The sequence below is a fragment of the Dermacentor variabilis genome, chromosome 3, assembly GCF_050947875.1.
Source record: "Dermacentor variabilis isolate Ectoservices chromosome 3, ASM5094787v1, whole genome shotgun sequence".
Taxonomy (NCBI): domain Eukaryota; kingdom Metazoa; phylum Arthropoda; class Arachnida; order Ixodida; family Ixodidae; genus Dermacentor; species Dermacentor variabilis.
In genome coordinates, this window is record NC_134570.1 from 57,321,753 (window position 1) to 57,334,720 (window position 12,968).

The 12,968-nt window shown below is 44.4% G+C and overlaps 1 protein-coding gene across 3 annotated transcripts in view; it reads left to right on the forward strand.

The window, feature by feature from the left end:
• The first annotated feature begins 9,332 nt into the window (after positions 1-9,332).
• Positions 9,333-12,968, forward strand: part of Snr1 (SWI/SNF related, matrix associated, actin dependent regulator of chromatin, subfamily b, member 1) — a 34,771-nt gene continuing 31,135 nt past the window's right edge. The window contains exons 1-2 of one of the 3 annotated variants that reach the window (XM_075685254.1): positions 9,333-9,537; positions 9,657-9,762. In XM_075685254.1, the coding sequence (XP_075541369.1) occupies positions 9,457-9,537; positions 9,657-9,762 (187 nt within the window). In that variant the 5' untranslated portion in view covers positions 9,333-9,456. The remainder of the gene's footprint in view (positions 9,538-9,656; positions 9,763-12,968) is intronic. The other 2 variants (XM_075685252.1, XM_075685253.1) reach the window with 2 other exon arrangements.

A 12,968-nucleotide genomic window follows, 5' to 3' on the forward strand; every position in this document is an offset into this window, starting at 1 on the left:
CACATTGATACCGAACACACAAACACGCCAGGTCAGTGTATAACAGGAGCAAGAAGATTAACTTTCCTACCCCTCTCACACACAAAAGCACGCTTCCTAGTGATGTGTGCTTGTGCGTGTGCGAGGAGGAGGGCGACGGCGATGGCAGCGCGTAGTGCACGATCTCTGAGGCCACGAGAGGAGGAGGCAATGACGTCAAAGAGTGCAGAGCTGTGACTTGACATATCGTTGGGCTATTTCTCTCGCTGAAATGAAAATTCTACCCTGCTGTTAAGCGGGATAGCATTTCTTTTAATGTGAATTTCCTGAAGCACGCCTACTTCTGTTACGTTTAAGTTGCCACTGTGACTATTGGGGGTGTGGGGGTAACAGCCAAGTTGCTATAAATGCAGCTTTTATTCCGGTCCCCACCGCCTATATGTACAGATGTATGCACTAATGTGGTTACTAAACTTACGCTGTTTCATCCTACAACAGGTGATCGCATCTAGAGACATACCTCATTGTGGGAGAAAGTGCAGACCACTGCCGATTGTCCCCCCGTCGCACACCTCTAAAGTGGGGCTGGTCGTATACAGACGACACGCTTTTCATCGTGCTTCAACTGCTCTTTTGTGTGTGCGTATATATATATATATATATATATATATATATATATATATATATATATATATATATATATATATATATATATATATATATATATATATATATATACTCCCTTATCCGGCCGTCTTGCATCATTTTTTTTTTCGTTTTTAACGGTGACGTACCTAGCAGCGCAAATCCGCTTCGCTTCATGCACTCGGGTTTCGTGTGAACCCACCGGTACCCGTCGCAATACTCCTCGCTAAACTTATCTGAAACGAACAAAATAAAAAGAGAGAAAAGAATGAAAAGCCGGAATTTAGTCGTTTTTAGCCTCCGCAAGACGAAACGACGATGAGTGCGCACTGTGAATGTTACTTCAGCGTACAAAGTGCTCGCCTTTGACACTGCTGGAGCCACGGCCTGCGCTATCGTTACATCAAAGCGTATAACAAGACATGGTGGTTTTCAGACACTTACCGGTAGTTTCCGTGAGCGTGTCTTCGACAGCAGCGGAAGTCACCGTCAGTATCACAAGCAACGATGAGTATTCTCCAACGGATAGGATCCACCCGTGCGCGACTCTTCTGCGCGCCATCTTAGGTTTCCCTACAGTGGCGCTTACCCGCTACAGCGGATTGGCGAAGAAGCAGGCGGTTTTACAAGTGCTTCAATAAATTTATAACCAAAGTAAAGCAGTATATTGAGTGTGGATGAGGTGTAAATGACGGAGAAATGAGAAGAAGGCTGTATAATGAATTTCGAGATATTATAATTTAGAATCCAGAAATAAAGTTAAACAATCAAAGTAAGTTAGGAAAATTAAAAAGGTAATCGTATTGTGTCCCCAGTGAAGTCCCAAATCGCAATGCAATTCGGGGGACGCTGTGGCTGAATCCCAGCGAAGGCGCCGCAAGGGACAGAATGACTGGCGAAGATTTTAATGACAGCCCAAGTTGCAGAAATGAAACATCTAAAGTTTCTTTTTTCTCATGAAAATCGGTACAGGATAAGGAAAAAAATACTCAAAAGATTTGAATATATTGCAAACATAACACGGAGAGGACAGACAAAGACGAGATTTGTTGAATAAGATTTAAAGCCTCAATCCTGCGTCGAATCCAAACTAAGTCGCTCCCCAGCCCACATTGGCTGACCATGATTACCAATGGGCAATGGAACCCCCAATATGCCAAAACTGCACAAATCAAACATTGGCTACCCAAAATCACGTCCTTTGGTGGTGCGAGGGCTTACCCCCTCCCAGGTCGCTCCTGCCAGCTCCGTCACAACAGACCCACGTGGGAGGAGCTGCTCAGAACGCCGGATGAAAAATTACAAAAAGCCCTCGTTGCCTGGGCCGAAAGGGTCGCTCCTCGTGAGGGGCCATCCTAGGACTCGGGCCTGCCAGATCATAACTGAGCAGGGTCTCAATAAAGCTGTTACCACCACCACGGCAGAATACGGCAGCGCCATTTTATACTTCTGATATACTTCTTATAACCTGGCCGTATATACTTAGCCATTCGAAAGGCAGCTACACAATTTTACAGACCACAAACGTGAGCCAACTTCCATCTCTCCTTTCTCTCTCTCACACATACACAAGAAGAAATTGCGCACCTATTACAAAAAAAAAAAGCTTTGTAAGGTCACCGCGAACGCTTGATACGAAAGCCGAATTAGAAACCAATTCGGCTCCCACCACTGAGAAAACGTTGGCCGAATCTCTATCCGGACTGGCTCGTATAAGCAATGAAATATCAGCACTGACCTCTAAAGTTGCCTCTTTCGATGATCGTCTATCTAAACTAGATTCACTTGTCGCCAACACTACAGATGTCGTTGAGCGCTGCAGGAACTAGAAAATACTGTTTCTGGTCTCTAAGATATGATCAAAAAGCTGGAGCGTTGGAACGACGACCTGGAAAATCGGTCGCGACGGAATAGCTTTGTTATTCACGGATTATCTGAAAAACTGAACGAGACACCTGAGGCCCTTCATACTTGAGCACAACACATGCTGACGTCAAAGCTTGACGTCAGGTGTGATAACATCGAGCGTTGTCACAGACTTGGACTAAAAAGGACGCGTAAAGATAGGCCTGTCATCATCAAACTGTTAGACGTTCGAACTAAATTAGATATCTTAAATAACGCACGAAAACTGAAAGGTTGAAAAATTTACTTCAGTGAAGACTTTTCTGCACGCGTGCGGCATGTGCGTAGATCCCTATGGCAGAAGTCAGCGGAACTCAGAAAAGTCTCAAAGAAGGTACGATTGCAGCAAGACCACCTGATTATTGACAGTGTTCGGTACGAGTGGAGCATCGTCAGAAAGTGCTTTGTTAAGGCATCTGATAATATAGCTCCCAGGAATTCCAACTGACTTCCACGCAAAAGGAAACTGACACTTCTGAAATTTTATGCTCGCAGCTTCTTTAATAGATATATTTGTTTCAACTGGCTTGTAGAATGTCACAAACCATCAATAATATGTGTTATTTAAGTCTTTCTTACGCCCTCAAGGTGAAATCAGATTTGCATCATCCATGCTATTCAATTATTTACGACCTGTCTACGGCTAGGCTTTTCCGTAACCGCCCAGGCACTAGACCTCCTCTGTCCCTTCGGTTGGAAGCATTGTCCGAAGAAACGGGTGCGCCGATTTTAGAGAATGTCATAATGGCAACTACGCGGCTTGCACCGCCGTGGGAGCGGCAGACTATCGAATATGACGTCTCGTTTGCAAAAATATCAAAACGAGCACCTGAGGCACACGTACGGTCACATTTTCTTGAGCTTCAGGAGCAATATTCTTGTTCTGAATTTTACACAGGTGCCTCTAAGTCTTTGTCTGGTGTTGCTTACGCAGCACTAGGACCAGCATTTTTAATATCCGGTACATTGAACCCACATGCATGTATCTTTACAGCGGAAGCATATGCAATACTCTCTGCAGGGAAGCACATCAAGCAAACGAATCTGACTAGGGCTATAGTGTTCACAGACTCATTGAGTGTAATGCGAGCCTTAATGAATGTACGTAAACATAAAAACACCGTCTTTAATGAACTGTATACATTGCTATGCTCAGCTTATAGTGCTAAACAAATGATCATCCTATGCTGGGTACCTTGACACTGTGGCATAAAAGGCAACAAAGCTGCTGACGAGAAAGCTACTTCAGTAGCTTTTAGTGACACGGACATAAACATACCCATCCCAGCCACAGATCTTAAAGCATACTTGCGTCACAAGCTCAAAATCCATTGGCAGCAACAGTGGAATGCTGAGATATCAAATAAACTGCACTTGATAAAGCCCAAATTAGGATATTGGGTATCGGAGAGAACATCACAACATAACGAAGTGCTCCTTTGCAGATTAAGAATAGGACACACTTAAGGCACTCACTCTTACCTTTTGACTGGGGGTTATCCTCCCACTTGTAGTAAGTGCGGCCAAAACCTCACAGTCCTGCACGTTCTTATTCAATGCCCTGCAATAGAAACACAGAGGAAAAAGTATTTCATTTCTGCATATCGCGAAAATATTCCTCTTCACCCGAAATTTTTTCTCGGCAATGAACCGCTTTTTAATCCGAAACTAGTTTTAGCGTTTTTAGCTGAAACAGACACTCTCGAAATCATTTGGCCAGGACATTTTTCGCTCACGTATAACAGCCTTGTACTCAAAGGCTTTCTCCAATCTAAAGTGCCAATGCTATGTTTTATTGCATCATGCTTCTAATGAAACCCCATTACCATAGCCCACCGCATTACTTAGTCAGAATCATTATTTTAGCAACTATATATTTTACGCCACCCACAGCGACCGATTTTAGGCCTCTTTACAGCCATGTCACGTATACCATAAGAAATTCATTGTCTAATTCATTGCCTGCATCATTCACAATGCACCGTTAACATTACCTTTGTCATGGCGCTCTTTGGCCATACCTGGCCCTTGCGCCATAAAACACTACACATCAGGCAGCCAGGCTGACACTCGCTCGTGCCAAGGGCGCCGACCAACCTCTTCGTCGTTCTCGCGGCGGCTCGTCTCTTGAGCATCGCTCAATGATATCGTAATAGTATGTCAATTTTGGTACCTACCAAGCTAATGATACGACGGTGAGATCATCAAGATGTAGGTGGCTGTTTCATGGCCTACATGATGCACGTCTGATATTCATGTCAAGACCAATCATTTCTGTTCGTCGTGCACTCCTGTCTTAGTAAGCCAATTTTGGTACCTACCAATTTAACGATATGACCCTGGGGGCACCTAGACGCAGGTGGCTAGATAGATAGATACTGCTAAATCGGCAAATGTTAGTCAAGAAATTTAAAGCACGCCAGAAATGCTCGGATTGACGTCAGATTTCTCAGAGAAGTTCCTGTAAACATAGTAAATTTGTTGGCTTGAAAATGAAGTTTTGTACATTTCGGTCTGGGTGGGAATCGAATTTGGGCTTTCAGGTTGTCATACGAACCCGCCGCTTCCCCACCGCCACGGCGACTCCACAGTTCTGGCTGACTGACGGCGCGCCTAATGCGTGCATTTATGAGTGCGTTCATGTGTTCAATGCGAGCGTTTATGACGTTATGAGGTCTACAAACAGCAAATGTTTTCTCATTCCTACACTTGAGAAGTATTAACCGCCGTATTCAGAAATGCATCTTAACTTGAAGCCCACGCTTGACTTGATTTAAATCCCGCCTGTCGTGAACGCACCAAAAGGAAACGCAATGAGTGTCTCGAGCGCATTCACACCATGCGTCATTTATATCAAGTCAAGCATGAGCTTCAAGTTAAGTATCTGCCGAATATTTTTTTCTAATATGTGACGCAACATTTGTAAAAGTGTAGAACTAAGCTGAATTCGTACTGTTTAAGAAAATTTTGGTAAAGTTAGCAGATGTCTTGGTAAAATTTGGTAGGGTTAGCAGAAGCTATTAGCTAATAGCTTCTGAGAACAACAAAAGTGTATTTGTATCAACAGAATGCATTCACTTACCCCGTTATGTAGAACTGCCTGATGCAAGGCATCTGTCCACAGCGGAATTCACACGAAAGCCCGCGTTCCAAGTTGCCATAAACAGTCTTTTTTTTTTTTTTTGGTACCCTTACTGTGGTGTCTAGAAAGGGGAGGTGTGATGACCGGCCAGGAAAAACTGGCCCCCGTTCGCGTGAATGCCGCAGGGCGGCGCTGTCGTCCGAGTGATTATACAATGGGAAAAGCAGGTTTCGGAGCCTGTGATGATTCGGCGGGGGCTTAGGCAGGGGTGCCCATTGTCACCTCTGATGTTTATGCTGTACCTACAAGGTCTAGAGGCCAAAATACAGCAAAGCGGACTCGGCTTCAACCTATCATTTCTCAAGCAAGGAAAATTGATTGAACAGTCATTACCGGGACTGATGTACGCGGATGATATTGTATTAATGGCTGACAATGCAGAAGATCTGCAGGAATTAATGGGCATATGTGGTACAGAAGGAGACAGGTTAGGCTTGAAGTTTAGCAAAGAAAAATCAGCAGTCATGATTTTTAATGATAACAGTTGCGGCGAGCATAAGATACAGGAGGCCACGCTGGAGATAGTCGATAAATACAAGTACCTTGGGGTGTGGATAAATAATGGCATTGAGTATCTAACAGAGTACGAAAAATATCTAACGACTAAAGGTAACAGAAGTGCAGCGATTATGAAGAGTAGGGCACTGTGGAACTACAATAGGTACGAGGTAGTACGAGGGATATGGAAGGGGGTAATGGTACCAGGCCTGACTTTTGCCAATGCAGTTCTATGTATTAGAACAGAGACCCTGCAACAGTTGGAAATTAGGCAACGTGGTGTGGGTAGGCTCGCTCTGGGAGCACATGGCAAGACACCAAATCTTGGAGTGCAGGGGGATCTGGGATGGTCTTCTTTCGAGGGCAGAGAGGCTAGTAGCAAGATAGCATTTGAGGAGCGATTGAGAAAAATGGGGGAAATTCGGTGGGCTAGGAAGGTTTTCAGTTACTTATACACGAGGAATGTTGACACCAGGTGGAGGAAGCGAACTAGAAAATTGACAAGCAAATACTTGGGCAGTAGCGGGGGAACAAGTAAGGAATCATCTGTCAAGAAAAAGGTTAAGGAGGCAGAGAGGGGTATGTGGAGTACAGAGATGCAAACCAAATCGGCATTGGAGACATACAGGACGTTTAAGCAAGAAATAGCCAAAGAAAATATTTACGATAACTCTAAGGGAAGCTCATTGTTGTTCGAAGCCAGGACAGGTGTACTGAGGACTAAAATGTACCGAGCCAGATACCAGGAGATAGATTTGGTGTGCGAGGCGTGTAGAGAGGAGGAGGAAACGGCGGAACACCTGATACTTGCTTGTAAACAACTTCACCCTGCAGTTGAATCTAACGTGGAACTATTCAAAGCCTTGGGTTTTAAAGACAGTGAAAGTAGAATAGACTTTGAACAGGTAGAAACAACTAAACGGAGGCTATCTGATTGGTGGACAATATCAACGCAAAAGTAAAGGAGTAAATACATAGGTATGCATGCATATAGAACCATTAAAGGCTAGGTGGCGCGCGCCGCCGCCGCCCGATTCAAAGGGTTGAGCCACAATCATCCATCCATCCATCCGTCAGACGTGAAATGCCAAACGTGAAACGTGAAATACCAAACGTGAAAACCGTGCAGCGAACGAAGAAGACTAGGGCTGCACGCGAGGCGCTGTCCGAAGATGCTCCCGTCGTTGGGTGGGTGATGTGTGCTCGCAAGCTTGACCCAGTCTTCGCATCCCGAACACCATTCAAGACTGTCGAGGAGGCGGAGACAGCGGCGTCGTTCATGTGCCACAAATGCGCGGCGCTTAGGATGTTGAGGGAAGAGTTCGCGTTGTTGATGAAGCACGAAACGGAGAGTTGGCACCTAGCCTTGGAGAATGTAAAGGCAGAATGTAAGGAAGAAATTGACAAGGCTGCCACTGAAAGGCGGGCACTGCTCATGGAGCCCACCGAAGAAAAGGACAAGCGACTTGCCCTAGAGACTCAAATGGAAGAACTACGACGGGTCTCCCTAGGCCGGGATACTATCAGATGGTGCGACCTAACACCGACCGACGAAGCCGCGGCAACGGGATCTGGGCAGGATGGAGTGCCGGGATCCTCCACGACGTTGAAGCAAATTGCCCACAGCAGTGACATGAACGAGAGCCAGACCACCGACATCCCAGAAAAGAAAGAAAAGGAAGGACACGAGCCCAAGAATGACCAGGGGTGGAACGTACAATTAAACAAGAAGAATCGAAAGCAGTTGCGCCAGAGGCTGCCTACTGCGTCGTCTCCCGAAAAGCTTGTTTCTTTCCAAGCGAGGACCAACGACGTGGCTTGCCCGCAGGCAATGGCACCTCGACAGGCGTTTGTGCTCGGCGACGGAAACGCGTACCAAATGAAATATGCGGTTTCGCGGATTACAAAGAGGAGCAGGCTCGTGAAATTTCGTACAAAGAGAGATGCTACATTACAGGAAGTTATCACTGAGGCGGATGCGTCGACTGACATTTCACCCAATATCACCCAATACCAATATCACCCCGTATATTGGTATGCTACAACGTACCAATATATACGGGGTGATAATTTTTATATTTTCCAGAATTTTTCAACATCGCCTGTGGCCGAGAGCATAATTTTTTTGTTGTCTCTCAGCCGCGTTATTCCAAAAGGCGGACATTACTGGCTCGAGAAATCGAAACACATGTTCAAAAAATTAAAAAGAAAATCATTAATCAATTTCTTGAGTCATTACTTCCCAGCACATATATTGCAATTTGCGAATTGTAGCCGGTTAGTTCGCAAGGCGTATCTATTTAGAATGAATATACAGAGTGACACCAATTTGGATATTATCCAGGTCAAGGACTAGTATGTTTATATATTAGCAACAGACGATTTTTTTTTTGAATTCAAGGAAACTTGCAAATGATCACCCCGTAGCATATTGAAGCTACGCAGCAGCACGCCGTATTGCCGCTGCATAAACGCGTTATGTACGCGGTGTGTAATGTAGTCGCTCCTCTCTCTCGCGCTTCCTATGTGGACACGGTGCGCCACCTAGCCGCGCCGCCGCGAAGTTCGCGCGTGGCGCGAGTCCCAGGTTGGCGTCAAGGAGTTTCGTTGTAGAGCGGCACATATCCAGTAGCCCTTACCCAAGTTGGTCCGACTGTTTATTTTAGACCCGGTTCCCTCAGCACAGCAGCCTGATGTTGTACCCATTATATACCATTCACTACCCAGTGAGCCGAATTGGCGTGAGAGAGTTTAGAGCAAAAAAAAAAAACGAACAGACAAATAAACATACCGCAAATTGGGTGAAATTCCCAAAGACTCCTATTCGCACTGAATAGACAGAGGGCCCGAATATTCGACAATTAATGGAGACAGAGAGCGTTGTTGCATTATTTCTCGCGGGCTGCTGAGTTCTTTGTAGCAGCGTTGATTACGTGCAGAACGGAAGGACGTTAGCATCAGCTATCCACAAAAACATTTTATCAACCGAAATAATGATGCTGTGATCGCATTGCTTACTCTTTTTTGCACTGTCCTCATGTGATATCTAGGTGGTGTTGGATCATGTCGGATGTCAAAATAGAATAGGACGCGTCCATTACGAAACCGAAACTAACAGAACTAGAACAGTGTTGATTTAAAGCCAGTAAGTAAGCTAAGCCAAAACGAAGCGTCTGTTCCGTTGGCGGCGTCCATTGGGGTCGTGTTTAGTCGTTTCGCTAGTTAACTTGACATATTAGTTTCTGATTGTGTTACAATCGGTTGAGTTTCTCACATACTTGTTCAAAATGACTATGCGAACATTTGGAGACAAGCCGACTGCCTTCCAGTTGGAAGAAGATGGCGAGTTCTACTATATTGGGTCCGAGGTGAATAGGCTTTGTGCTGTGCTTCCGCTTATTACGCCGGCATTCGCTCTTGGCGAGAGCTGTTTCACGGCGCGTTGATCGCTTGTCACGATGTCAACTGCTCTGTTTGTCTACGTTAGGTGGGGAACTACCTTCGTATGTTTCGTGGATCACTTTACAAGAAATACCCGTCGCTCTGGCGACGATTGGTCACCGTCGACGAACGCAAGAAGATCGCCTCATTAGGTAACCTATCATTTGAATTCGGTTAGGTTGCATGCAAGCTTTCTATTGATTTCTTTTCGCGCGTGACTGAAGCACTGCCTTTAAAAAATGAAATGAAGAACAGCGCTTTTATTCGGCTGCTGAGTGCAACTAAGCAGAGATCAGTTTCAGTTTCTCAAGAGCCGAAGCCCCCTCCGGTTTCTCTTGTTTTCTCAGTTCGGCAGATTTGTTCTCGCTTGTGAACCAGTTGCCTTTCTTTTTTTTTGCTGTTTGTTTAATCATGGCCCATGTCCGGAAAAGCGACGTCGCTAGTTCGCATGACTAGTAGCATGCTCGACTAAAGAACCACCACTGCATTTTGCTACTAGAGATTTGTCAGTGGTTTCCGACTAGCCTTAAAACGATAAAGAGAAAAGAAAAAGAAAAATATAGTGAATGACTTAGACGGTATCCACCTCCCCCCCAGTCGCTTTCGCAAGGTTTGTTTTAAATGAATGCTGTATTGAAAAACTGAAGCGTTGCACTAGTAAGTCATTTATCTTCACGTGGTTCGAATACCTTCAATAGCTGATGGCCATAAAGTGAACTTGTTTACCCGGCCAAAGCAAGCGGCAGCTTAGCATTTGGGCTGTGAAACCTAAACGTCTTGACAGCTTTCTCTCTCTTCCCCATTATTTGGGCAGCACTGATGTTTTATCACCTGCATGAACAACAATTGTTGCATTACGTGACTCTGGCTGGAAAGTATATACGAAAGTATGAGTACATGGCTTTAATGTTAAGCTTATAAGTAAGTCTGACATACAAGCAACATCAAATTTTTAAACGACAGTAAGATCATTTTTATATTTGGGGCAGCTCTGAAGAATTCACTCTGGACCTTACACTTCTGTGTGGGGCCCATTAAGCGAGCACTGAGGTGGTGGTTTGTGTTCAGCGTAATCGTAGGTTTACAGGTGTGCTCTGTCTTACTTATTGTGCAGTGCAGTGGAAGCTTCAAGCTGTGCCTTTCTACCAGGAGCCATAAGCAGGAATAATGCATTGTCCACTGCTAATATCCATTATGTGCAGGTGCAGTTGGATTGAAGGATAACACAAGGATTAGTATCGCACATTGGGCAAGACCTTCTCCTTTCCCTTAGGCACACAGCCTGTTCTCATTCCTGAATGGCTGACATAACCCATAGCTTCCACTGCAGTGTGTTACGTTTGTGATTTAATTAGGCCTTTTCAATACTAAGCTGAAGTGTGCTCATGTTTAAATTACGGGAACATTAATGCCTTTTCCAGACATTCTTTTGTCGTCTTTCTTACTCTGACTGTTATGTGCTTATGTGTGTGTGTATTTTGCTTCAAGCCTTAGTGGTTGCTTCAAAACCAAAGGGTTATAATGCCACTCTACTCTCACTAAAATGTGGGCATTGATCCACTTGTGTTTGCATGTCATGTGTCTGTTTATGTTCCTACCGGGATGTCTTTAATTGCACAAGTCAAATTTGGGGGGAAAAGGCCACAGAAATACATTGCAGTAAATGGAGCTGGAATGTCAACGGAGCCTACAGCAGAGTGCATGGCCATAACACGCACCGCTTGGGTATTTTTCGGAATTCCGACTGTGGCATTAGTGGCGTGCCTCGGGATTTGCAACCCATCTACCTGTGGCAGACAAAAAACCCATGTGACTGCACCCCTCTGCACCATTCACCATATGTGTGCGTGCATGTGAAGCATCCTGCTTTCCATGGTCTCTGTCCCCACCTTCTCTGGCAATCTTTATGTGCAGAAATGTTGTACAGACCCTTTCTTCTCTCCATCGAACAAGGGCTGCCATCTTACAGTTATTCAATCTTGGAATAGTTGGACAGTCATAGCACAGTTCTTTAATCACAGAATGCTTTGCATGTTGTAAAGTTGTGCAACGTGGTTGAGAACCGATGCTTACTCACGCTACAAACAGAATTGTAGAAATTAGCATGACATGCTTCAGTGCTATTAAATTGTGATGAAATACTTGTGGGACAATTAATTGCAGTTAAGTCTTATCACACTCATCTACGAACTGAGTTGGTGATCCGACTTATGGCATGAATACACCCTTGCAGGCCACAGCAAAGGAGGAGAGGATTTCAAGACAGATTCAGAAAGTGCGACTAGCAACTGTAGGAATCTTGCAAAGGCAGCTATCTAACATATCTTTCTAGCAATTTTGGTTTTTCTTCATTCTCCATGGAATCCTTCTGGTACAGCTCAGGAATGAAGTATAGAGGTACATTTAGTTTATGCTCAGCACATTTTTGCGAGAAATAAGCATGCGCACATTTATTTGTCTGGACTTATGAATCACCTCTTGGTTCCACAGTGTGCCATTTTGGGCAAAATTTTAACAGGTTTTCACATATTTTTTTAATTACACTGTCCACAGGTATGTAAACGTTGGGAAGGTGTGGGGATAATGCAGCCTTCTACCATTTTTCAGATGTTTTTCAGACCTAAACCATTATGCAGTGGCAAGTACAGATACACTTGTACAAGTTTTCAGGAGCTTGCAGGCATATGTGCTCATAATAAGCTATGAATAGCTAGGCATCGACCATATGCATTCATTCTGCTTATTTCATCCGATGTACAGCACAATTGTTGCGGAGAACGCAGTGACTGGCCAATGCTGTGATGAAAATCTGAGCCAAATAGTATTGCTGTACCTGCAACTAGAGTTTTTAAGTGGGCACATATGCCATCCACAAGCAGTGGTGTCTTGTGCTGGTTTTGTGTGAGGCTGGTGGAGTGGTTGGAATATTATGAATCACATGATTCAATCAAACCTGATATTGCATCCCACCTTATTTATGGCTTACTGGTAGCGGTTCGAAATTGTGGGCTGACATAGTAACTCGGCAAGTTATAAACCACCGATTTTTGTCTTGTACCAGAGCCTCCAGGGTCATAGACTGCCAAGGAATTTTCTAAAATGTTGGGGAACTTGAAAATGCGATTGTAGTAGACACCTTCCTATGTTTTGCTCTACAGATTGCCTGCTTTTTCTTTCAAATTCAGGAAATTCCTTTCACTTTGCACGTACATCTGTACACTCTTACTACCATGGTGACTATGTCTAGGATTTTTTTTATTTATTTAGACGTTATGATAAAGCAGCACCTACATGAGAAGCAAATGCAGTAATATCCTCTCTGATAAGGTAAAGATGCGATCTGCTGGTGAAGGATTCC